The sequence below is a fragment of the Pseudorasbora parva genome, chromosome 22, assembly GCF_024679245.1.
Source record: "Pseudorasbora parva isolate DD20220531a chromosome 22, ASM2467924v1, whole genome shotgun sequence".
Taxonomy (NCBI): Eukaryota; Metazoa; Chordata; class Actinopteri; order Cypriniformes; family Gobionidae; genus Pseudorasbora; species Pseudorasbora parva.
The window spans coordinates 17,782,713-17,810,254 of NC_090193.1; the positions used below are offsets into that span (position 1 = coordinate 17,782,713).

Here is a 27,542-nt window from a genome sequence, read left to right on the forward strand (position 1 = left end):
CAAAATGTAGCCTATATCTAAATATAGGCCTAAATGCAATTGTACTTTAAACAGAGGTAAAGTTTAAAATCAAGACAAAAATGCTAAAGATTTGTGGAAGTTGAGTTGAAGTAGGCTACTTCCAGTTTTGTGGTCTAAACTATAACGCCATCTGCTGGTTAATGCCAGTAAGTCAAACCTAAATTATAACGATTTACAGTTGCTTTATTAACTAGATTTTACCAGGAAAAAGATAGATTAATGATTGTAACTTTTATGCTGTTAATGGGGTGTTCTGTGCTGTTTGTAGCAATCGCCTGCCCTGCTCTGAGGTTACATAGCTACTCAAGTCGAAAGAATCCACAAATTATATTTTGACCCTGGCCTGGTTCCACCTTCAGTGTAAGTATATGCGATTTTGTCGGGCCAGAATACAGGTGCTGGTCATATAATTAGAAAAGTTGATTTATTTCACTAATAACATTCAAAAAGTGAAACTTGTATATTATATATTTTCATTATTCATCTTTTATATATTCTTTAATTTTGATGATTTTAACTGATAAATAAGGAAAATAAATCTTGGCCAACTGAAAAGGATGAACATAAAAAGTATGAGCATGTACAGCACTCAATACATAGTTGGGCTCCTTTTGCCTGAATTACTGCAGAAAAGTCTGTGGCACTGCTCAGGTGTTATGAGAGTCCAGGTTTTGGGTCTGGCATTATATACCCCACAATACCCCATAGAATAAATCTGCATCTCCATAAAGTTGTTCAGCAGCAGGAAGCATGAAGTGCTCTAAAACTTCCTGGTATATGGCTGTGTTGACCTTGGACCTCAGAAAGTACAGTGGACCAACACCAGCAGATGACATGACACCCCAAACCATCACTGACTGTGGAAACTTTACACTGGACCTCAAGGAACGGGGATTGTCTATCCTCTCTTCCTCCAGACTTTGGGAAATCAGGGGATTTCCAAAGGAAATGCTAAATTTACTTTAATCATCAAAAGAACATAACTTTGGACCACTTAGCAGCAGTCCAGTCCTTTTTGTCTTTAGCCCAGGCAAGAGGCTTCAGACGCTGTCTGTTGTTCAAGAGTGGCTTGACACAAGGAAAGCGACAGCTGAAACCCATGTCCTTCATACGTCTGTGCGTAATGGTTCTTGAAGCACTGACTCCAGCTGCAGTTCTCTCTTTGTGAATCTTACCCACATTTTTGAATAGATTTTGTTTCACAGTCCTGTTTAAGGTGCGGTTATCGGTATTGCTTGCACACTTTTTTTCTACCACATCTTTTCCTTCCATTCACCTCTCTATTAATGTGCTTGGACACAGAGCTCTGTGAACAGGCAACCTCTTTTGCAATGACTTTTGTGTCTTGCCCTCCTTGTGCAAGGTTTCAGTGGTTGTCTTTTGGACAACTGTCAACTCAGCAGTCTTCCCCATGATTGTGTAGCCTACAGAAATAGACGAAAAGACCATTTAAAGGCCTTTGCAGGTGTTTTAATTTCATTAGCTGATTAGAGTGTGGAACCTGGTGTCTTCAATATTGAACCTTTTCACAATATTCAAAATTTCTGAGATACTGAATTTGGGATTTTCCTTAGTTGTCAGTTATACTCATCAGATTTAAAAGAAATAAACATTTGAAATATATGAGTGTGATGAAAGAATATAATATACGTTTCACTTTTTGAATGGAATTGGTGATATAAATCAACTTTTTGATTATATTTTAATTAAATGACCAGCACCTGTATACCTGCTTTTGAAACAGATTGTGGAGAGATACTCTCTATTTGTGAACCCCTCGACCATAGAAATATAGCTATATCTTAATAGACATACGCTGAATTCTATCTTGTCTATAGGCTTTTGATATTACACTTAATGTACTATATGAACACCTCAAGAACGAGATAATTAGACAATGGAAACAACCAAGGCACAGAGAGAACCTTATTCAAAGTGCCATAAGCTGTTGGCTTTATAGATAAAACCCCTTCTGTTTGGCTTTACAAAGGCAACTCTCTCGGCTAAAGAGCTAAAATATGAAGTTCTAAACGAGATTATGGCAACTGAAACTCATAAGGCCACAGATAGCGTCACAGAACAACAGTAAAACCAACAGGCGTTTTTGTGTGACTTACAGCACCACCTGCAGGTTAATGTCGTATGGACATGATTTTAAAGGTTTTGGAGTCAAATTAAATTAAAGATACTTTTCAAATTAAAGATACTTTTCTCAGTTCAGACATGGCGTGATAGGTATGTAGCCAGTAGCCACGTATGGAATTTCCCGCGAAATTCACCTTGACAGCTCAAAAATATTGTAATTATTAGCTTTGGCAAAGTGTCTCTATTTGGATAAAGGCATTTTTTTTCGCCCACTCTAATATTTTGTTCATTTTGTAGCAAAAAATAACTACTGTTTGTTTAGAATAAAGCTGCTGCAGATAATTATAAATATCATGGATCAATCCTATAAAATGACAGTTAATTCCCTTAAAGGGACACTTCAATTTTAAAAAAGGAAAAAGGCTAATTTTCTTAACTTTAACAACTTTTTTTTTAGCGTATTAGAATCAATTCAGCCGCTAGCGCTTTTAACATAGCTTAACTGTATCTAAATTGAACAGTTATGCTAAGCTATGCTAAAAGTGCCACTGCCAGATCCGGAGATTGGCTGAATGGACTCGAATACGGTAAAATACAGCTGTTTAACTCTAGGGGCGTTAGAAAATTAGCCTATTCTCAAAATAAGTGGAGTGTTCCTTTTACAAGTTAAGCATGCAGTAATATGGCCTATTGGTAAATTCCTAAACAAATCACAGGAGTACAAACCAAACTCAAAGACACAAGTTTGAGCTCTTTTAATTACATTTTTTTTCTTTTTACAACAGAAAAAAAAAGGAAATAAAAACAAACAAAAAAGTCTGGACGTGCAAGTGGCAGGTGTTCAATAAAACAATTAAAAACAAATTTCAGCAACAGTCCTGTATTTATACACTGTGTGAATGATTGCTGTTCTGAAATAAAAAGAAATAAAGACACTGTATCTGTCCAATGAAATTATGATGTGCTGCTTTTTGACACACGGTAGTCACCATGATAATATTTAACTTTGGTTCTTCAGATTAGGCCTCTAAACAGAGGCTACAGCAAAGTGAAAAATTCCAGAGAAGGTAGTTTACATGGATTGTTTTTTTTTTTTTTAAATGAATGAAACAACAAATGCAGGAAAAATTACACAAGCCTGTATTTTTTTACTGCACTTATCTGGAAGAAAAAGAAGACAATTAATGAAATTCTCCACACAATCAAGCTCAAAAAATCTCAATGCAATGTTAAAAAAAAAAAAAAAAAAACACCAACCGAAAGACATACAGATACAAAACATAGATGTTTCTTTAAAGAGGAGGACAAATAGACGCATTAAAGATGAAGTTCTGCATGACACCAGCTCCAGAGCTGGCGCTTTTACATCTGATTGGACAGGATAGACCTGCAGCCCGACCAATCAGACAACAGATACAACTCTGAGGTAGATCAAAGGCCAAGCTGACCTGGACATCTAAATACACAATCACACACAGACACACAGAAATCTGCTTAACTAACTGTAAGACAGACAGATGAAAGGCTTGTTTACAACCATGTTATGAACCTGTGATCAAGTCTTCCCTCCTTCCAACTGCTTAGAGATGTTCATGTGTCCACACCTATGAAAACTAGATTAAAGCTGAGCCAAGATTGACGAGAAAGACACAAACTACCATTCAGTTTGACCAAAACCTATTGCAGTAGTCCATACTATTGTGTTCAATAGTAGGCAGAAAAGGTCTTTGGTGGAAAGTGTCATAGTTGCCTTGAAGTATTTATTCTTTAAATTGTAATGCTGAATGTTTTAAATAGCATTATTTATTCAGAAATGCATTAATTTGCAAAACTGTTTTATCGTATGTTTATAATCTGTTAGGCCACAAATGTAGGTTTCATTTACATTAATGCCATTACTGATATTTCAGCGATTTTAAAAGAGCTAAAAATATTTTTTTTCTTTAATCGACTTGCGAAAAACTATTCGGTTAAAAATTTTTATATTTCTTGCTTTCTACCTAAAGAAACATTGCACTTTTTTTGCCTTTTTTTCTGAGCATCAAAAAAATCCTGATGTTTTGTGTAAAAAAAGAAGAAAAAAAGAAGAAAAACTAAATAAATAAAAAATGGCACTGAAAATAAAATCGCAATCATCCTGTGAACAGATCCACAATATCCCTTTTATTAGCCCCGCCCACATACCGCAGCTATCTTAACCCCACCCAGCCATGCCCCGCCTCCCATAAACCCCACCCACCCTCGTCTCAACATCCACTTCTACATCTACCGAAAGACTTTACACATGAATTCAATGGAAAGAAGACTCATCCACAACATACACAATACCTGAAACAAAACGTGTTTGATTCAGAGCAACATTAAAAAAGGAAACGTGAAAGCCATTGCTTTGAGAGACAGGAGCAAGGACCAATAGCAAGCAAGCATTGCATCAGTCATTCTAAACCCAACCCACCTTCTTTAAAAGGTAAATATTTGAACTACTAAAAAGGCAAAGAGTGGAAGACCAAAAAAGCAAACAAAAAACCTCTTCATTCCGACTGCAACTGCAATTTTTTTCTTTTGTCTGTTAAACAGTCCATAAAAACATAATAAAAACCATATTTAAAAAAAACATCATGCATCGAAAGGTGTCATCACCATTATCATCACACACTGTTACTCACAGACATGGTCTGTGTTAAAAGTTCTTGGTAAAAAATAAGAATTTGTCATCTTCTCCATCCGCTTTCTAGCAAAATAAAACTCTGCTCCCCTTTGTTGTCCATAGTTGATGTAATATTGCCTCGTCTTGATTTAACTGGAGAAAATGTTTGCACAAGAGTCTTCTGAGGTTTCTTGTTGATTTCTTTTAGTAGATGATTAAATCATGGACACGTTTTCCGGAACCCGAGCACGAGCGTCACTTCCTCTCTGATGTCACTTCCTCTAAGAGAAAGCAAATGTAGTTACCGTAGCAACACTCAGCAGACTGTGTCTGGCTCTGACCTCAGATGGTTAACCTGAAACAAAAAAACAACACTAGTCAAATATTGAACACTAGAGACTATGTCAGCTGTGTTCTGGCTTTGTTTTATGTTGATTCAAAAACATTTTAGGACTCAATTTAATTAAATTTTTCTTCAGTAGAACACAAAAAAAATTATTTTGGGGGAGTTAAAGGGATAGTTCACCCAAAAATGAAAACTCTGTCATCATTTACTCACCCTTATGTTGTTCCAAACCTGTATGAGTTTCCTTCTTCTGCTGAACACAAAAGAGGATATTTTGAAGAATGTTTGTAACCAAGCAGATAGAGCAACCATTGACTACCATAGTATTTTTTCCCTACTATGGTAGTGAATGGTTGTTCTATCCGCTTGGTTACAAACATTCTTCCAAATATCTTCTTTTGTGTTCAACAGCACAAAGAAACTCATAAAGGCATTGATTAGCTGTTTCAGGTGTGTTTGATTGGGGTTGGAGCTAAACTCTGCAGGACAGTGGCCCTCCAGAACCGAGGTTGGGGAACCCTGCCCTAGGACGTTCTCCAAAATAACTGTATTCTACTGAGGAAAAATTCCATTAAATTGAGTCCTAAAATGTTTTTGAGTCAAAAATGTTTTTGAGTAAATGATGACAGAATTTTCACTTTTGGGTGAACTATCCATTTAATGGCCTCAAACATCACGCCCTCAGTTCAGAGTCGTCATCTGATACCAAACCTCCTCATGGAAGAAGAAATCCGTCATGTTTACAACTGACGATGAGGCTTATCATGATCAATTAAATGCTGGATTTTAAAAAGTTATGTGAAATATGTGTAGTTCACGCCGGTCTGTTTTTGTAGGGACATTGACATTACATTTTAACGCCCCTAAACAAAACAAACTGTAATTGGTTGCTTTACATGTCAGTAAGGTGTCCTCTTGGGCGGTTCTTGGCCAATGAAAGCCGCGTTTTCTGAGGGGTTAACTTTTTATTTCGTAAGTTATGAAGGTAATGTTGGAATAATGACACAGCGTATATTGCCCCAGGCAGTTTTTACTTTAACTGCGCCTGACAGAAGACTTTTTTTTTTTTTTCTGAGATGATTATTACACTTTACAACAAATAAATCGCTTATATAATACTGTATTAGTCCTGGTGGCCGTTAAGAGTTGCTATGGCTACAGTTAACACATTCCAGCTGCTGGAGAAAACAGCGTCGACATTTTTGATGCGGCAGACAAACTGCATGTCACAAAATGATTGCGATTGAAAGTCATTACATGTAAACACCAGATCGGTTTAGATAACGTCTCATGTAAACAGTCCACTCAATCTTTCAATCGGTACACACAAAAATGATTACTGTCCGTCACAGACTTGGAGGAGCAGTCGCGTGCAGTCCTACATCACCGGACTAATTTGCCTAATCTTCACGGAACTTTATCGCGGTGGAAACGCAGACAGTAGCAGGTCTGGGGGGGAGAAAAGTTCCTGGTACAAATTGTTCCGGGTAATTTTGGTGGAAACGGGGCTTATGTCTCTCTTCTCCAGTGGGTTGGGCTAATCCAAAAGAAGTGAAAACAAGGAAAACACCCTGCTCTGAAAACACCCCCATTAGCAATTAGTGCTTTCCAACCGATGAAATCTGATGAAGGCGGAAAAATAAATAAAAAAAATCGTCCAATAAGATTTTTGGTTGAGCCAGAACTTATTGACTAATAATCGACTGGGAGATTACAGCCCTAGTAGACAGGGCAGTCAATCTCCAAAAAGTACCATAAAGTAATACATAAGACTTGTGTATTGTACTCCTCGTCTTCTGAGGGCACAAAATGCTTTGTCTTATTATTATTATTAATTCGAATCTGCTATATCTCTAAAATCTCATTTGTATATTAAAGAAGGTTTGAACGTCGATGAGAGCTCAGTATTTCCCATTTACTTTCAATGTATGGGAAAGCGCACCGTTAACATTCTAACTTCTCCTTTTGTGTTCCGAGAAGAAAGGAAGTCACATGGGTTTGATAGAACATGAGAGCGAGTGAACAGAACCATTACCCAAACAAAAAATAAAATAAATGATAATCAAATACCGTTTTATTGCTTGTTGGGTTGGAAGGGGTACGAGGAAGGATCCGAGGAGGACACATCTTGTGGCTGTACACCACTCTCCTGCTGAAAAATCAACAAAATGTTAATATTGATTCAATATTTCATGACAGTTTTCAAAAGAATATCTTAATATCCTTACAACAAACTAAATTCACTTTACCAGTGCGAGTCGTTTCCAGAAAATATTAATTAAAGTCTATCTTTCTTAATATTTCTCTTTTTATAATAATATAATATAGTATATTCAGCTTTGCCGTCACAGGAAAAAATGTAACATTTAAATATATTATAATAAAAAATATTTGAAATTGTAATGATATTTCACATTATTGTTTTACTGTATTTTTGATCAAATAAATGCATCCTTGGCAAATCTCATCATTTTGAACAGTAGTGTAACAGTAGGAATTTGCTTATAATTTGATAACAAAAATAAAGCCATAAACCTAATTTCATGTAAATGCTCTGAAAACGAGCATTGCTTTTTTACAGACATCTTGACAATACAGAAAACTCTAGCAGTCTGTGATATAAACCATAATTGCGGTATAAATGTCATTGATAACCTGAGTGTGGCACTGACCTCAGAAGGGATGGCAGCGGGCTGAATGTGAGCATACTGAGGGATGTAAGCTCCTGGCATTGCTGTGTTGGCAGGAATAAACTGCAGGAGAGCAGAAATATGTGGCTTTATTAAAAACACAGGTGTTAATATTACTTATTAATTAGCATATAGGCTTGTGCCATATTAGTGCAATCTGCGTGATAGGATCATACGGTTGCAGTGCCGCCCAGAGAGAGATGGCCCATCTGCTGTGTGAGGGGAGCCAACATAGCGGACGGCTGCAGTGACATGGGATGCTCCATAGAGGGTGACAGAACGGCTCCCTGAGTCAAAAAACACAGAGTACAACCGTCATATTTGAGAACAGGGAAATTCTGCCTACAATAGGGCAAACACGGAAATACTGTGTGAACACCCACACCCACCCACACACACACACACACACACGTCTGGTTCACTATCTTTGTGGGGACTCTCCATAGGTGTAATGTATTTTATACTGTACCAACCGTATTTTTTATCCCCTAAAGGTTTTCTGTTTGAAAGAAGAGGTGAATAAATAGAGAAATATAAAGAGATAAAAGAAAAATAAATATTTTGGCCTTACTGGGTGTTGCATGATGTAAGGCTGATGTGGCATCCATGAAGGATTCTGTACCTGGAGACACAAATGCAGATGTTAGCAAGAAAGCAGGTGCTAGTCATAAACACTCTCATCAACACAACGTGAGCTTGAAGTTAAGGGAGGTTAAGAAGAGCAGTACCTGGTATGTAGAGATGGGAGAGATGTATGGAGACACTCCAGGCTGAGCCATTAACCGGTTCCCCATAGCATAAGGAGCAGCATAGTACCTGTAATAACAAATTGTAATAAGGATGCAATGAAATACGTCATTTGAGCATCATTTTACAAACTTGTGTGTTGATTCAGGAATGTCCTATTCACCAATGTATATATGCACTGCATTGCCAAAAAGACTGTGCAGGCCCTGTGAAGTTCCTTCACACAAAAACTTGTTCATCTTTATGAACCTTGCTTTGTGCACTGGTGTGCAGTCATGTTGGAGCAGGAAGGGACCATCCCCAAACTGTTCCCACAAAGTTGGAAGCAGGAAATTGTCCAAAGAGTTACTTTCACTGGAACTAAAGGGTCAAGCCCAACCCCTGAAAAAAAACCAAGCGGCAACCTCCCGCGATCTCTCTTGAAGCCAATACGGAAGGAATGTAAACTGTAATTCCTTAACTGGCCACGAGAGGCAGGCTCCAGAAGGGAGCAGAATCTCATTGAGCCCCATGTTAAAATTCTCAACTTTACAGCAGAAAAAAACATGTTTACAGCCTGGTACAAATTGTGGTTTTGGATTATAAGTCTAATTTTGATCTTCACGACAACTGTGAGGGGGGTGAATTTTTTTATAATTATTTTTTATATTTTTTTATCATTTGTTTACGTTACATAAAGCCTTAAAGTTCGGCATAATTAAGGGCGTGGTTACAAGTGGATAGCCATTTATCTGCCGTCTATTGCGTCACCTCAGCTCCGTGCACATCCCGCCTTTTTGCCCATTTTCTGTTATCCGGGAGTGACACGCGATGACTCGCTCACAAGATGGCAACGCCCAGCTCGACCCTACTTTAAGCTTCAGAACGGCTTATCGGAATCCTATGGGTGACGTCACGGACACTACGTCCATATTTTTTTACAGTCTATGAAAACAACCCATACCCTAATCTCCCATCCACCAAACTTTACACATGGCACAATGCAATCAGACAAGTACCGTTCTCCTGGCAACTGCCAAACCCAGACAGAGAAGCGTGATTCGTCACTCCAGAGAACATGTCTCCACTGCTCTGGAGTCCAGTGGTGGCGTGCTTTACACCACTGCATCCAACGCTTTGCATTGCACTTGGTGATGTAAGGTTTAGATGCAGCTGCTCAGCAAGGGAAACCCATTCCATGAAGATCTCTGCGCACTGTTCTTGAGCTAATCTGAAGGCCACATGAAGTTTGGAGGTCTGCAACTACTGACTCTGCGGAAAGTTGCCGACTTCTGTCCACTGTGCGCCTCAGCATGCGCTGACCCCACTCTGTGATTTGTCGTGGCCTACCACATCATGGCTAAATTGCTGTTGTTCCCAATTGCTTCCACTTTGTTATAATAATACTAACAGTTGACCATAGAATATTTAGTAATGAGGAAATTTCACAAATGGACTTATTGCACAGGTGGTAACCTATCACAGTACCGTGCTTTAATTCACCAAGCTCCTGAGAGTGACCCATTCTTTCATAAATGTTTGTAAAAGTAGTCTGCATGCATAGGTGCTTGATTTTAAACACATTTGGCCATGGAAGTTATTGGAACTCCTGAATTCAATGATTTGGAGGGTGTCCCAATACGCTTGCCAATATATGATCAATATAATGTGTATGATCAGATCCCAGGGATTGTTGAAAGTAAAGATGCAACTTTTACTCACAGTAGGGTTAATTTTATACAGCTTGTTGTTCATACACTGATCCCATTCATTTCAGGGAAAGGCAATACTAGAAAACATTGTGACTAGATTCCCTCAAAATGGTGCAGTCGTCAAGAGAAATGTTATAAGTACTCTTAATTTTGATTCAACACTGAGAATCGACTAAATAGTCCTGTATATACCAATGTATGTATATTTTATGTATATTAATTAGAGTATAGAATCAACTGTTTCAGTCTCTTGTGTGCTTGACATGAGCCAATGTAGAGTTTCAATTTAGTCAGGATGCAGCCTTAGTAGGGAGCTGTCTATGTAGGCAGCACATGTTAATTTCCATTTAGAATGTAGTTTGGTCACATGACCTTGAGTTCATTTCAGAGCATTAGATATTAGGTGAATAGTACAGTCCCGCACATGACATACGGGGGTTTCCAGTCTAGCCACATATTAAGAATATATTCCTATGACTTTTTAATTGGTTCCTTTTTTTAAATTAAATCATATCCACATTGAACTAAAACAAGGGAAGGAATGAATTAATGAATGAATAGGAACAAATTATTTGTTCTGCATGTCATTTGCTGGGTTCTGTAGAATAGCCATGAAAATAAACATTAAAAAAGAACATACATGAGCAATCTTACCCATTCTGAAGGGCAGTATTGGGGTCATAGGTCAGTGTCATTCCACTCTAAAGAAAGTTAAATAAAAATTGCTTTTGACCACAGCTGGTTTCATACACATCATAAAGGCAGTTTCACTTTAAAATTGACAGCTAAAATATGTCAATAATTATACTTAATTATAGTGCATATAAGAGTAACCAAAGAAAGGATGATGTATGATGTCATGCAAGAATATCTCATTACACTTCAAAGCATAAATACACACCCAATCACCTGCCGTCTGCACCACATAAATACACAATTGTAAACAGGACTTACTAGTCTCACCTCGGCGTCCCGTGTCCAGGATCGTCCGTTGGGGACATATTTAGCCTGACTTTGTCTCTTCTTCTGACCGCCGTCAGCAAACTTACACAGCAAAGGCTCTGATGCACCTGTAACACACACGCACACAAGCTTCACTTACAGTACTGAAACAAAGACTAAATAGTTTATAGTCTGTAGCCTTCATAAAGACTATATATTCATTATAGAAAACACCACAAGAATTTTGTGCTGAATACTCACCTAGCATCCCAGAGGAGGACTTAATGAACTTCCCGTTGAAGTGAGAGATCACAGCATCGCACTTCTCTGTGGACTCCATCCTTGAAATGGAGTGGAATAAAGAGAGAAAAGTTCACAAAACATTCACATGAACGAACAGTGTAAATAGATCACACACACAATCAGTATTGTCACAAACCTGGCAAAGCCCACTCCCCGGCTCACTCCATTAGTGTCGCGGAGGATTCGGGTGGACACGACCTGTCCAAAGGGTTTGAGGAGGTTCTCCAGCTCCTGCTCATCCATAGACACAGGCAGGTTGGACAGGTACAGGTTAGTCGGGTCCTGCTCCTGTTGCTGTATTCAGAAAACATGAAACACACAACACTATTTAACACACAGAATTAACCATACTCCACATGTCTATTTAGCTGATATAATAACAACAACAGTGAGGCCTGAGGGAGTCCATCCAAAGAGTTTTATGTAATGGTCAAAGGAAACATTTGTTGCAATGTTTTTTTTAGCTCATAAACCTACTGCTAGGCAATTAGCCTATTAGCTTAGCACACTGGTGTTTAGTCTCAAAACACATACCAGTAATGTTTTATTTTTCTTCTAAAGCTACAAAAATTCCCTAATTTAACTTAACCCTGGCTTAATCTAAGCGCTGTCTGTTAAAGCGGGCCTATAGGCTAGCTAAATGGTCAATTTAAGCATTTGTCATGTTTCTTAGTTATCTTTAAAGCTAACCTTTGCATATTGTTAGGTGATTTACCAGCTAGCTTAGCATATGGTTAAAGTCACCATGATGAAATCAATATTGAAAAATTCTTATTTTTTTACAGAAGGTTGCGGTGCTTATTATAAATGATGCATCCAGACACATTATGTTTTTAAATTTCATGTGCACCGTAATCTGTAATAAAAAATGTTAACCTTCCCTCCCCCTTTAAAAACGACATCTGTTCTCTTCATAATGCGAGGGTGGGGCTAAATATCCTCCACAACTGATTGCAAACTTGCATTCAGATCTGCCTGCATTCATGCCCAACTTCCTACAATCCAATCAGTTCCCAAAGGATGAAATCAAATCCTGCTCTACATTTTTCTAATTTTCACTCTAATATACATCACAATAGACTTTGTGGTTGGCCTGCAAGCTTAATATACTGCTAACTGATTAGCCTGCTATCCGTGCCTGATTAATTTAGTTCTTTAAATGAAACGAAAAATAGAAAATCACTTTGTGGTGTATATATTCTTAACCATGAAAATATGTTAATGTATACGGTCCGTGTACGTTGTGTTCATTCCTTTTTTTATTTAATATTCAAAGTTGAAAATGAGAAAACGGCTCATTTACGAAAACGGCGCTTTTCAAAAAAAATGAAAGAACAAGAGAATTCTGCTTGCTTTTATATTTTTAGGTTCAGGGATAGAAAATGGATAAAAGGCTTGAATATTCAATTTCCACATTTGGGCTTTTGTAAAACGCCCCTTTCCGCTGATTGGTCAACAAAGTTCCTGCAGAATAACATCCACTGCGGAACAGATTCTTAAAGTGTTTATGTCAAATAAACTCTCTCATCAAACAATTTTGTGGGCGGGGCTAAGTTCGGCTGGCATCCAGGCTAATTTGTAATGTTTTATCAAGCCTGCATTTATTTGATCAAAAATACAGAATTGTTTTGTTTAATATTGTGATATATTATTACAATTTAAAATATTTGGTTTTCAATTTATTATACTTTAAATTATCATTTATTTCTGTGATGCAAAGCTGAATTTTCAGGATCGTTACTCCAGTCTTCAGTGTCACATGACATCCAGTCTATCACATGATCCTTCAGAAATCATTCTAATATTCTGATGTATTATGAGTTTTGGAAACAGTTCTGCTGCCTAATATATTTGATTATATTATCCTATAAATTAAAGGTTCAAAAGAACTGCATTTATTCAAAATAAAAACATTTTTAAATAATATAAATTTAACACATCCTTGCTGAATAAAATTATTGATTTATTTCAAAAAAAGAAAGAAAAAAAAGACTGACCCCAAATTACTGACCAGTAGTGTACATTGTTGTTATAAAAGATTTCTATTTTTAAAACATTTGCTTTATTATTATTATTATTATTATTATTATTATTATTATTATTATTATTATTATTATTATTATTATTATTATTATTTACTTTTTATTCATCAAAGTATTATAAAAAAAAAGTATCACAGGTTATGAAAAAATATTAAGCAGCAGAACTGTTTTCAACTTTGAAAATGAATCCTCATATTAGAATGATTTCTGAAGGATCATGTGACACTGAAGACTGGAGGATTGATCCTGAAAATTCAGCTTTGCATCACAGGAATAAATGATCATTTAAAGTATAATAAATTGAAAACCAAATATTTTAAATTGTAATAATATATCACAATATTAAAAAAAAAATCAGTATTTTTGATCAAATAAATGCAGGCTGGATGAGCAGAAGAAAAATTCTTTCAAAAACATTACAAATAGTAATGTCCAAACTTTTGGCCTGTACTGTACGTGCCAGAGGAATATTAGCTCACTATTTCTGAAATATCAATGTAGGTCAGGGATGTCACTAGGATTGGAAGACCGGGGGGGCTTAGCCCCAGGGTATCTGTACCGGTAAGGTAAGCAGGTAATTAAAAACAACTTACAATTTGACTGTATCACGATTCACGACCCTTACCAATCTTCCTTTCACCATTAGCGTGTGTATCGGTGTGTGTGAGCAGGAGGGTGCATAGCAAGCTCAGACCAAACTAAAATTGCCGATGCAGGAGCCGCGCGCACTGTTGTGCTTTCACAGTGCGCAACTGTTTTGCTGAACTGATTTATATATTAAGTTGCTCACCCAACGCGAGTGGAAAAAAAATTAAACATGTTAGTCAATGTTAAAAATCACACATTACAATAGACAAGAAAAATCTTGTCTTTTATTCCGTAAATCTTTCCCTTTTTTTTTTCAAGAAATCCAGCAGGTCATACACAACTTTGTTTTTCCACCTCCAAAAAGAAAGGAGGAAGGACGAGTGCTATCCATTAACTCTTCTTATTTAGCTAGATGGCTGGTATGATGTTGTTTTCCTTGCTTTACCCGAGGCATATAAGCGTTGAGGCTGTGAATTGCAAACGCCCGTCGCTCAACGCTCCCTGTCTGAGACAGCAGAGAGTCACTAGCGCACTATAGAGAAGTTTGTCCGTTTAGAGCTACCGTAGAAACATGGTGGCGCAAAATGGCGACTTCACTGTAAGGGGACCCACGTGTATGTAGATACAAATGGCTCTTTCTAAAGTAATCAAATATAACGGTTTTGTTACACACCACTGAAAACATAGTTATGTACGTTATATTTCATTTCTATCAGTAGATCCATATAAATATTACACACTGCACCTTTAAATTGTCACATATTTCCTAAACTATAAATGCTCAAATCTTTTGTTTTCTTCAGTTAGCTTACAATCTATCCTTTGCATAGTGTGAGGCAATTAGCATGCTAGCTTTAAATGTTAAGTCTGTTAGCTTCTGCTACCACTCAAGGATAGGTGGAAATGCTATTATAATTATGTAGAAGATATTGTGAGAATGCAGTCGTTCATCCTACAGTTCAAATAATACAGAGGCAGTTTGTCTGAATAAGCTCAAAACCACTCCGATATCATGACGCATTGCAATTCTATTCTTCTTCTATAACCAAGCTATACCATCTATTCAATAATTTTTCCATTTGTATAGAATCATGTGCCCAGTGATTCAAGGGTGAGACCTTCAGGCGGTTTATACTCTCTCTGTCTATGCTGTGATGTGGTGCATAAGTACTTTCTGAAGCTACTATACAATTCTGTACTCGCCTCTCAGCTAACAAGGACACACTATACGCTGCAAGCTGGATTTCAGTCTGACGTTTGATTGGCTGAAGGCAGAATCTCAGCTCGCTATTCTAGATGCCTCAGCAGAAATGAGGGCGGGCCAGGATAAGACATCAACATTCCTCAACATGTATGCGTCAAACATGTTTACACGGTACACACACACATACATACACGTAACAGGGAAGTGGGAGAATAATATGCTGACAGTGGGGAGGAAGAGGAAAAAGAGGGCAGATTAAAAATTGAAGATGCAGGCAGAAAAAGCCAGTAGAACCTAGGAGAAGGTCACTGCAGGTTTGTTACACACTCGTTTGCGGCACAAAGATACACAGGAAATGTATGTATGTGGCTGGACGAGAAAAGAAAGAGAGAGGAAACGGGGGAGAAACACACAGACGTTACATTTTTTATGTTTTAGATCGACATTTCCTGAATCGTGCTCACAGGCGGGTCATGAACTAGTTCAAAGGAAGTGATATAAAAAATGGATAACTCACCTTGGCCATTTGAGCCTGAACTCCGTTGGTCTTTAGTGCGGTGACGGCTTTTTGCGCAGACACTGGACTGTCAAAATCCACAAACCCATATCCTACGAAAAAGACAATGCTTTACCACATAGTAACTAATTTACAGCAAAAAGCTTGTCCAAACACACATCTTTTAAGCATCACGTAGACTACACAATTGGTACTAAATGATTATCATATTCATGTATCAGGATATTTACATTACCATTCAAAAATATGGAGTCAGTAACTCTTTAACCTCTTAACCTGCTCCCCTATTTTTTTTTTTTTTTTAAAGAATTTTCTAAAAACAACATACCTAAATAAAAAGATCCGCAGCTCTTAAACCCTATGGTCTAAATTCATAAATCTGGTCAAGAGACATAATAATTAAAAATAGTATAGGAACAGAGTAAAACAAGGGAAATATGCATGTAAGTGACTCTGAAAATAACTTAAATATAAAGCTGAATGTCTGATCATGTTTTGATTCAAATTTAAAGATGATTCTCTCAAAAGTGTAGCTTCTGTAAGCTTTTATGTAAAAAAATAAAATAAAAAAAATAAAGCCTAAGCATCCTTTCACAAAAGCCATTTATATCAGAATATTTGTAATTGTAAAGAGTAGTTTTTTATTCAAATAAATCTGCAATAAACTGCTAATTATAATGCAGTTACAGTCCCTGGAAAACTAAAGCAACTATTTACAGAATTTACAAGTGTAAAAAACGAATATTAGTTGATTAAAAACAGTCTGTCATTGAGTCAAAAAATAGCAGGTCACGCTGGATACTATTGGATGCTATGGAGACGGTAAGCACAAGGTGTATTCATTCAATGCTTTGGACATATCTTACAAACAATGTGCAAAATAATGTCTTTTGATCCGTTACTATATCCATCAATCAAATCTATGCTGGCTAAGCATTGGCTAGACATTGACTGGCTTTATCCAACTAAAACCATCGGCGCGTTTGACTGACAGCTTTAGCAGCCAGTAACGTGCTCTCTTCATATCATGTGTCAGAAGAGATCCTGTGATTGAAGGAGAGAGACCTGGGAGGGTTAAATATGACAGGAACAGTCCACAGTACAGGGGAGATCGTAAGAATATTGATTATAATCGCTATTTCATTGAAAATTGACATGATTGAACGGAGGATTTTTTTTTTTTTTTTCATTGTTTTGGATTTAAGGTGGGATGCATTTTGAAGAGTGGACTCTTACACAGACATGCTGTTGTTTCGTGGATTCGTCCGATCTGATCTTTAAATTGTAATAATATTTCACAATATTACTGTTATTATTACTGCTTTACTATATTTTGATCAAATAAATGCAGCCTTGGTGAGCTTTCAAAAACATGTAAAAAAAATCTTACAAACCCCAAACATTTAAACAGTAATGTATATGATACTATTTAAAAGAAAATACACCCTGTGATTGTGTCTGTGTACCATGTATAATTATTATGTATGGTTGAATACATACACATACATAATATTATAGTATATGTATATAGTTTCATTAATATAATATAATTTATATATATATATATATATATATATATATATATATATATATATATACACACACACATGCATGTAATCGATTATAAAAGTTTGTATTTACATAATATATGCGTGTTTACTGTGAATAATTATTGTGTATATATAAATACAAACTAAATTGACAGCACTATTCTATACTATATATTATATGTAGTATACTGTATATTTTATTGTGGCACAAAATATATTATATTGAATGATGTGATAGTGTTTTTTTTTTTTTTTCGACCCTGGTTACACATGTATAGAAGTGAGAATAAAATTACAAGACAAACCTTTGCATTTGTTTGTAGTCTTGTCAAGAATGGCTTTGGTGGACACGATTTTACCATATCTGCTTACAGACAGAAAAAAAAGAGAAAGAGAATGAGAGAAGTTAAACACGGGCTCAGCTCACGAGTCAGTCAGTGTATCAAATGACACAACAGCACAGGAATTCACGACCTGAAGGACATGAAACACAAGCTCTACCATAATCCGTGAGCTGAGAAAAAATAACACTACCCAAAAGAACTCCCAAAGTCTGCTTGACACGCATTTAATTCAGAAACAAAGAGCTACTTGTGACAGAATCATCCGCGGACACTTGATGCCGACAGCCCAGGTGCTTTAGAGTCACTGTGTGACGGACGAGGATTGAGCTGCTTTAATGGAGTGTCTATGTGAAACCTGTTATTACAGCGCACAAATCACCACGGTTCAAAGGAAACGCTTGTCTCAGCGCACGTGTGTGTGTGTGTGTGTGTGTGTGTGTATGTGAGAGAGAGAGAAAAGGAACTTGCCATTAATGGTGCAGTGAACAAGGGATAAACACTGAAGTGAATGCATACTAGCGTACTGCTTTCTGCATGGATTATCTTTGCATAATTCATACAATTTCACACATCTTTATACGCTGTAGTAAGCTATGGCACATCATGCCACATGACCTCATCTCAATCTGTATATGTAATTCTCCAAGTGGCATCCAACATTTTATATTTGTTCATTTTGAATAAAATGTTTTTTTGTTTGCAAAAAGACTGATTAAAGAAGTCAAGAGATTGAACTGATTCTCTGTCACACTGGAAATGAAATGAGGCATTGCATTTTGGGATATACTGTACCTAGTGCAGTTTCCATTCGTAAAATGTAGCAGGTCATAAGAGCATTCAATGCATACAAGACATTCACATACAAGTATGCACAGTACACACATTTCATATTGCAGAATTAGTATGCTAATATGCTATTGCAAACACAGCCAATGTTTCTTTCTTATTTTAGAATCAGACCTATTTTTATCAGAAATGGTTGAGCGACAGAGGGAACATAGGATTTTGACAAAAACGTGAGAATTGAACCAAAATCTTCCACACAAGCACCAAAGCACAACGTCTGGAACTACCATTCAAAAGTTTGGGGTCAGTAAAAGTTCATGTATTAGTGCAGTCAACGTTAACCCATTAACGCATGTGATTCTTTTTTTCTTTTCAATTTAACACTTAAACAATATTTAACACAATTAACGCAGCGATCATCCTTTGACTAGCGTTACATTGAGCCGCACACAACGCACAGAAAGACGCACCGGTTTCACGCGCGCAGCGTCCATTTTGTTGAGTATCCTCAACAGAAGTATCTAAATGAGTTAATGTCTTAAATGAACGTTTATGTTTATGTCAAATAAAAAAATGTGTTCAATCAAATTAACTTTAGTGAGTATTTAGAACTTTCTTTTTTTAGTTCACAAAACTGACACATTTTAAGTAATCTGAATTGTTAATTTTTTTTTGAGTTTTAAGAAATTGTTTCTTTTAATTTACACAAACTTAAATTTAACTGAAACTGGGCTGGGATTTCTATTTCCCAGCATGCTTTGTCATGACCCACAAAATTAAGTGTTATATAATGTTTTGAAACTTTCTTAACTTAAAAAAATTGATGTAAGTGATTGCTTAATTATTATTTTTTTGAGTTTTGGCAACTTTTTCAGGTTTACAGTGTATTAGTATCAGTGAAACTGGCCTTCATTTATAAAAAAAAACGTCATTTAAACAAGTATTTAAAATATACTGTCTTTGTTTTTTCTGCATTTATTTAGAGATTAACGGTGTAATTATTACAATATAAAAAAGAAATGTGTAATTAATCGATGGACAACACTAAAATGTATAAACGTCTTGCATGTAATATTTTATCAATTAAATGTGTCCTTGCTGTATAAAATCATTAATTCCTTTCAAAAAAAAGAGAAAAATCTTACTGACCCCAAACATTCGAACGATAGCTTACACTAGCCGCTTGCACCACAGCTTCGGACAGAAAAATAAATTCACATTTCTGCTGGCTTAGATTTATTGATGTCTCTCTCACGAAGGCTGAGCAGGAAAGAGCTGTGACAGTAGTGCTGACTGGGAAAGGGCTGTTTTTCATTCACCTTCACTGAGGGCTCCTTTTCCAAAGCTGAAATTAAAATATGCTCGTATATTTATAAACCATCTTCCTGCGCCATTAAAACTCTGGCTTAGAGGAATAAATATTTAGTCAGTGTTACGTTTAGCAGAGCTGCAAAGCAAACACTAAACAGCATTTTGGGGCGCGTCCTGGGCCGGGTCACAAGGGAGGGAAATGTGAGCCAATCACATTTCACACACAGATCACAAGACTCCACGCGCCAGAGGACCGCACGACCTTGGCCTTGACCCATGCGCTCCAGCGGGGAGGCCCCATTTCCTGCCCCCACCGGCAGAATTCCGTCAGCAGCTCCCAGTGCGACGCTGTTTTTCTGCCTGATGCGGATCAAGGCAAATCAATCCGCGGATATGCCCTGAACGGTCACTCTCAGTGATTAAAACGTCTCTGGAAGCCGAGGTTATTACGATGTCACTGCAATACCTCAAAGCTGAACTGACACATTCCTCATGGTTTTAACCAAAATGTGCGGTTGTGATCATAACAATAAAGTCGGTGGTACTGTGTATAATTATAATGTACATATGACCTCAGCTTCACTTTTAACCAGGATACTAGCCAAGAGGATTATGGGCCCCCCATCTGACTCTTTACAATCAATTTGAAGGATTACCATGGTGATGACTGGTCTCCCGGGGGCAGCGAGGGGTAAATTAACACAGTGGGAATGTAGGAACGGAATACATGTGGGATCTGGGCGCCTCTGCACAAACAAGCACTCTCAACGATATAAACACGCATGCATGCATGCATATGCTCGCATTAAATATTATATTATACACACATACATGCATATGTTTGTATGAAATTCGACATGCTGATGGGTGAGGGGGGTCCATAATAGCATTACTAAATATTCCATTGTGTTCAGCAAGATGAAATTAGTAACAGCAGCAACAGCAATATTTTAGGGAACGTGCGACTTTTCCTGCTCCAGTAACTGCTGAATCATGGCTGCTGGTCTAATTCTGGAGGCAGAATGGCTGCTAGGAACCAACGGATCTCAAACAAACACTCATTTAGTGTGTGTGTGTGTGTGTGTGTGTGTGTGTGTGTGTGTGTGTGTGTGTGTGTGTGTGTGTGTGTTTTGAGCTTCAGAGAGTGATGCGTAAAGAACTTAATAACAAGAGGAAAAAGCCCTGATATGAATAACCAACACTTGACGTTAAAATGATGTTAAATATATACTGAATACTTAAAAATGGATCTAAAATATCTATCTATCTATCCATCCATCCATCCATCCATCCATCCATCCATCCATCCATCCATCCATCCATCTATCTATCTATCTATCTATCTATCTATCTATCTATCTATCTATCTATCTATCTATCTATCTATCTATCTATCTATCTGTCTGTCTGTCTGTCTGTCTGTCTGTCTGTCTGTCTTTAAAGTTTAGACAGATGTACTGTAAGCTACGAGATTGATTGTATATGTTTTTGTTGAAGCCATCGTCTTGCATTAAATTTTTTTAAATAATCATGTTCAAGTTCAACAACAGAAATCCAGGTGAAAAACTTCAGAATAAATCTCTTTAGCAGCCACCCACTCTAACAAAGATTTTTAAAATTTGGGGGGAAAAAGGGAGAAAAAAAAAAGAGTGGGGAAAATGTTGACAAGCCCTTTTGAATTTTTACTTTCCCTCCAAAATTCTCTATTCTGGTAATTATACACTTTTCACAATCCAATCAATTCCTGACGGACAAAGTCCCCCGCTACGATTTTTTATTGATGAACATTCCGTTTAACTCGGAAGTACATCTTTGGCTTACAGAAAGAAAATAGTTTTTATGTAATTTTAGGTTGACTTAAACAGAATAAATGTTATTATAAAATTATGTCGCAAATGCTTTTGGAAGTCAGTTTAAATAATGATAAAAAAGAAATACTTCCCAGTTACATCTTTAATTGAGAAAATCGAGTTCTGCGCTACATTTTTTAAAATATCCTATTAAACTTGGTAGACTCATCCAAGTAAAACTGGTTGTGAACGCCATTTCATGCTGACTTGATGAGAATCATGTGACAGGCTATAATATCACTAACATGAGTGAGTTGGGTTTAACTGGTTATTAGTGGTATAGTCTTGAAAAAGCTGTTTGTGGTGGATGTTTGCAGGGTAAATAAGGGCTCATGAGGGCTTATCCCATAACTTGACCCAATTCTGACAATCTCACACGTTCAAGCTGTTAACAGACACCAGCCCTGCTGTGCTGCAGAATCTCACGCCAAGAGGAAAACAAAACAAAAACTGTATTTATTTGGTTGAACATACGTATCCGGGACAGTTATTGGTGATTTTGTCATGACATAACAGCAAATACTCACGGCTGGCAGAGTTTGACAAGGTCATGATCGGTGGTTCCCGGCGGTAACCCGCGGATGTAGAGGTTTGTTTTGCTGAGTTGCTCCCAGCCGGTCGTGCTGCTGCTGCTACTGCTGTTGTTGGTGCTATTGGTGCTCGGGCTGGGCGGGGCCATTGGGAGGGTGGGCGGAGCAGGAGGCTGTCATGGGAGTAGAACAAAGATTTCATTGATTTGACAAATGGAAATGCATAGAAGATGACATCACATAAATGAAACTTTTCGGGTTGAAACAATAGAGCCTTCCAAAACAAACCAGGGCCAAACTTATCTTTCTTCTACAGCCCCAAACGCAATATGTTTCCTAATAAAAGAAATAACCACAATAATAGCATAGAAAGAAAATACCGGCGACTCCATTCGTCATGATGATATCTGTAACTCTATCTATAGTGAACTGGTGTTATTATTACACAGTCAGCCATCGCCAGTGAGTCTGCCCACATCAACAGCTCCCTTCAGTCTAATTCCCATTAAAGCGAAGCACAAACAGGCCTAGAGGCGCAGTCGGCCCTTCAACTCTCATATCAGTCCAATCTACGCATTCTTCCAGAGCTGAATGTGTTAGGATTATTTCACTGGATGAAAGCCCATACAACTTTGGAGAAATTCCTAATGCAGCATCAATTGCTTTCAACGCTTGCCACATGGTTGTGTGCAATGATTAAAGGGATAGTTCACCCAAAAATGAAAATTCTGGCATCTTAATGCACTCTCATGTCGTACCAAACCCATGTGGCTTTCTTTCTTCAGTGGAAGACAAAAGGAGATATTTTGAAGAATGTGTTGGCTGCTCTTTTCCACACAATTAAAATGAACAGATGAACATAATTTGGCAAAGACTGTGATTATTTTATGCACAGCTTGTCAGTGAAACACGGCTCTGTGATCAGCAGTAAATGCTGAATACTATGAAATAATATACTGTGTGCCTTATTCTGTGTAAGAAGTCACATAATATCACACAAGGATGCTCAACGGTCGTTATGAAGTGAGTTTAGAGGAAAAACATGTTATTAAATGTTGCTTTTTGTTGGACAAGAGCATCATAAATGCTTTCATGTTTGAAAAGAGGTTTGAGGCGTGTTGCTTTTCAAGTTCAAGTTTGAAGTTCATTCCAATTAATCGTGCATAACCCTACATAAATGTATTATTAAAGTGATCCACTCGATTTTAATGCTACTTTTCAAGTGTTCAGAGGTCATAAGATAGCTTTGTTTGAGGAACGTACAGAAATTAAAATGGTAAAATCTTAAAGGAAGTGTATGTAAGATTGTGGCCAAAACTAGTACTGCAGGTGTATCCCCTCTCCCCCTCCCCTCTGACTCGAGGGAGCCAGATAGGCTGCAGGATCCAGCAGGAACGTTTGTAGCTGCAGCTGTGGTAACTAGAGCAGATCTGGCAACCCGGGTGCCGAAACACTACTGACTTTGTGATTGGTCGATAGGCGGAGGGTGGAGCTTCTGGCCAAAACACAATATGACAACATCAACATCAGTTGAGGGCTACAACAACAACTTTTAAATGACAATATCCTGGCCAGACTACTGTTGTCAGTGATATAAGTTTTTTTAAATTAACATGATTTCTTAATGTCTAGTGACATATTAGGGCCATTTTATGATTTTTTGAAATACATTTCTTACATATAGCTACTTTAAAACTCGCCTTGCAAATTAATCGAGTGATTCTTTTCTCAAACCAGTTCAACGCAAACCCCGCCACACAGCCGATTCTAAAGATTTAATTGGTCATGTCAATCACAGTGCTGACTGCCAATAACGCTGCAAGAAATACTAGCCGCTAAATCTGACCTTATAGCATAGATAGCACATCATGTAGATTACTTTTTGAGTTTTACTTTTTGTAGTAATTGAATCCATCCATGATATTTCTAAACACTTTCTGAACTTCTCTTGACTGGTAACTAAGAGATTGAGATGACAAATATTGACCAATAAAATTGACTATGGGGAGAGTTTGCACTTAACCGGTAGTAACTGTGTCTTTTCACACCAAGAATGATAACAATAAAGATAACTTTAACAAAAACTATATGAGCATCCACACCTATGTGTGATATCGTTCTTTTTATTCTAAGCACAAAAACAGGCCTGGTGTGAACAGGCCTTAAAGGGACAGTTCAGTTCATTTGTCATTACTTCCTCACCCTCAAGTTGTTTCAAACATGTACAAGATTCTTTCTTCTGTTGAACACGAAAGAAGATATTTTTAAGAAAGCTGGTAACCAGACAGTTGACGGCACCCATTGACTTCCAAAAATACTAAGGAAGTTAATGGGTGTCGTCAACTGGCTGGTTTGAAACAATGAGGACGAGTAGCCTAAATGATGGAATTTTCATTTTAGGGTGATGCATCCTTAAAAGAACACTCCACTGTTTTTAGAAATAGGGCTTATTTAACTTCTTTCCTATTTAGATATCTGGGCAAATGCATTTTTGTTTTAGTTTGGCAGGGTCGCTGTTAGCTTAGCTTAGCATAATGAATGGAATCCTATATTGCCAGCTAGCATGTCCCAAGTAAAAGGGATTAAAAAAAAGAATAATTCAGATTTCCTAGGCAGATATTGACGTGGGACTATATTATTGGAAAGCACAGGCGAAGCACTGCTACTTGGCGCAGAGATATCACGGCTCTCATCGTCGCATCCTCTGGCTGTTGAGCGATCGCAATGTGTTGCGTGATATCTCTGCGCCCAAGTAGCAGTGCTTCGCCTGTGCTTCCCCATAATATAGTCCCACATCAAAATCTGCCTAGGAAATCACCTAGTCTTAATCTGCATCGCTATTTGTACTTGTTGTGAATGCACAGGTAACAAGAAGTAATCATCACCAGAAGGGGGTTGGATCACTTTTTAAAAAACATAAATGTTCAAAGAATTTAGTGAGATATGTGAAAATGATGCTTGCATTCACCTTTGAGTGCCTGTTGGGTATTTGTCTGGGGATTTAGTTTGGCTCAAGAGTCTCATTACCAAACCGCAGTACCAAACTCACCACAGAGGCATGTTCATTCAAACTGAGAGTTGCGATTTCTCCATAAATCTGCTTTAGCTGAGAGGAAGGAATGTTTTCCAGAGAAAGATCACATGACACAGGAGCGCTCTGGGATACAGGATGTGTGGGCCTCTCGCCCACCCCGAGCAGCGGCCACCACAGCCCACATCACTGACTCACTTCCTGTTTCTTAGTCATTCATTAAAACGGCTCCATTTCTCTCAGCCGTCACAAAATGGCTGCCTGTTAAACATCAGCGGGTGACTGTTCACAGAACCAAACCACCACAAAAGTGACGGCAAAACCTCAAAACGTCCGAAGCGGTTAAAAAAGACAGTATCTCTTACAGCACGCAAGCTATTGCAAACGTATATTTATATATGCATGTAAAACTGAGCATTTCATTATGCGTGTAAACACCTGACTGTAACTCAATTGGGTTAGTGGGAGTTCTCTGTTTTTGACACACTGACCCATTTCCGCATGAGCGGCTCACACTCTTGTGCGCTGAGGTGAAACTGGACATAGCCCCATAAGCTTGTTAGCGCCTGTTAATTACTGAGGCAAGAGATCAAGCCACTTTTCCTTCTACAACAGAATGAAAATCACATGATGATTTTTAGAGGAGCATATAGCAAAAAGAAGGGATTATTTACAGGAAGATCTTATCAGAAAATAACTGAGGAACTCAGTTGGAGAGCCTGTCCTAATTTTCTCTTCAATCTGTCGATTGACTGAAAGAGATGCTAATTTCCCTACACTTACTTCTGTCTTTCTTTTTTCTTTCAAGATGAAAATCTATTGATTTCAAATGCTGTATAAAAAGTACTCAAGGGAACATGTCCAGCTTTATCAATAGGGAAAATAACAAAGTCAAGGAAAAGGGTAACTGAGACATAGAAAAAGCAATAGGAGAGGGATGGGGGGTCACATTCAATATCCAAACCATCTCTCATACGTTGGCGTGTCCCTTGGGTCCTGAGCTATGCGCTGTAGTCATCCTAGACCATATGGTTCCTATAAACTGTGAAATCCTGAAGCCCATTAACTTCTGCTGCCTCTATCGTAGCCATCACTCTCAGCTCCACCACATGAACGCCTATGCAAATGCATGTGTAAATGTGTGATTTCATGCGTGTGTGAGCGAATGTGTGACCATAAATTTTCACATTTGCAGATTCGGAATGTATAGACAAGCCATGTTTAAATAGAATTCCACAGGCCACACCCACCAACTGCTTGAAAACACTGTATTAACTCATGAATATTAATTAGGCAGAGATTCTTTATAACACACCCAAAAATCTTCTGACACAAGTTGCCATGGGAGACTTCCACCACATGCTTCTCTCATCCTCATCTCGCTTCACGTTAACACCACCAATCCTGCTAATGTTCTTCTTTTTAAAAAGACCTAAAAAAGGCATCATTATATGTCAATATCTTCACAAATGTAAGTTAGTATGATTCAGTGAAGGACATCTCTAGTGCATGTATATGACAAAGAAGTGTTAATAAAAATGAAATGACACTTTATTACGGTCCCATTTCTATTTCTAGACTCACTTTGACACCCCAAAGCAGGAAAAAACACTTTCAGTTCCGTCAGCACTTTATAAATATTACACAGTGCAACTGTAGGTCAAATGAGGTGATGTTGTGTAATACATCAAATTAACATAAATGGATACTAATCATATAAAAAATATTGCGTTTTATGCGTGCATAAATTTTGTCCATCATAATAGTCAGCAAAGAAAAAAAATTAAAAAACGCCAGAAGCGCCCTAAAATGCTGTCTAGGTAGGCAGCTCACTAGATATTGAAACACTGCCCCTGTGCGTGAGCGCGCGCGAGCAAGAGGAGTTAAATACATTCTGTCCCAGGTAAAGGATCTACTGACCCACTGTGAGTCCATCCTGTAGTCTTTATCATCATTACAACTGCAATGCCATACTTTACCTACCTGCTTTCGATATGACGAAGTTCTCAGCGGATTGGCCGTATTTGCGAAGATCATCCTGTATCCCCCTGCGTTATGTGGACCCAACGATGAATTAAAAAAAATCTACTCTCAAAATCAGTTGATATTAGGTTACAGAAGAGAACTGTAAATTTTCCACATCGCACACTTTAATGTTGGCTTCGGAGTGAAGTGATAATCCGTTCTTGAGCAGATAAATATTTCTGCTAAATAAAAACCTCGCTCTTGATCGATGGTTTATTCCCACCTTGGCTCGTCCGACCAGTTTCGGTAATTCGCCTGGTTCATTGATCTCGGTTCTGTTGCCCGCAGCGAA

The 27,542-nt window shown here is 37.6% G+C and overlaps 1 protein-coding gene across 3 annotated transcripts; it reads right to left on the minus strand.

The window, feature by feature from the left end:
- Positions 1-4,352: 4,352 nt before the first annotated feature.
- rbms1a (RNA binding motif, single stranded interacting protein 1a) lies at positions 4,353-27,542 on the minus strand. 3 transcript variants are annotated; one of them, XM_067431162.1, is made up of 14 exons: positions 27,209-27,542; positions 22,192-22,367; positions 17,679-17,737; positions 15,824-15,915; positions 11,609-11,766; positions 11,431-11,510; positions 11,182-11,297; positions 10,882-10,928; positions 8,518-8,605; positions 8,361-8,411; positions 7,966-8,076; positions 7,772-7,852; positions 7,170-7,248; positions 4,353-5,108 (listed from the first exon to the last, which is right to left on the minus strand). In XM_067431162.1, the coding sequence occupies exons 1-13, from the start codon at positions 27,260-27,262 to the stop codon at positions 7,174-7,176; spliced, it is 1,188 nt and encodes a 395-aa protein (XP_067287263.1). In that variant the 5' UTR covers positions 27,263-27,542; the 3' UTR covers positions 4,353-5,108; positions 7,170-7,173. The 3 variants fall into 3 exon arrangements, with proteins under 3 accessions (XP_067287263.1, XP_067287264.1, XP_067287262.1); XM_067431163.1 differs by having other exon boundaries at positions 7,170-7,251; positions 11,191-11,297; positions 27,209-27,541; XM_067431161.1 differs by having other exon boundaries at positions 7,170-7,251; positions 27,209-27,540.

Excerpts from the sequence above, each read along its gene's own strand:
- rbms1a (XM_067431161.1), bottom strand. The coding sequence starts at position 27,262 with ATGATCTTCGCAAATACGGCCAATCCGCTGAGAACTTCGTCATATCGA. Across the intron at positions 22,368-27,208 it reads CTTCGTCATATCGAAAGCAG|CCTCCTGCTCCGCCCACCCT; the intron begins GTAGGTAAAGTA and ends CTCCCATGACAG. Across the intron at positions 7,853-7,965 it reads CTCTGGGCGGCACTGCAACC|TTTATTCCTGCCAACACAGC; the intron begins GTATGATCCTAT and ends GCTCTCCTGCAG.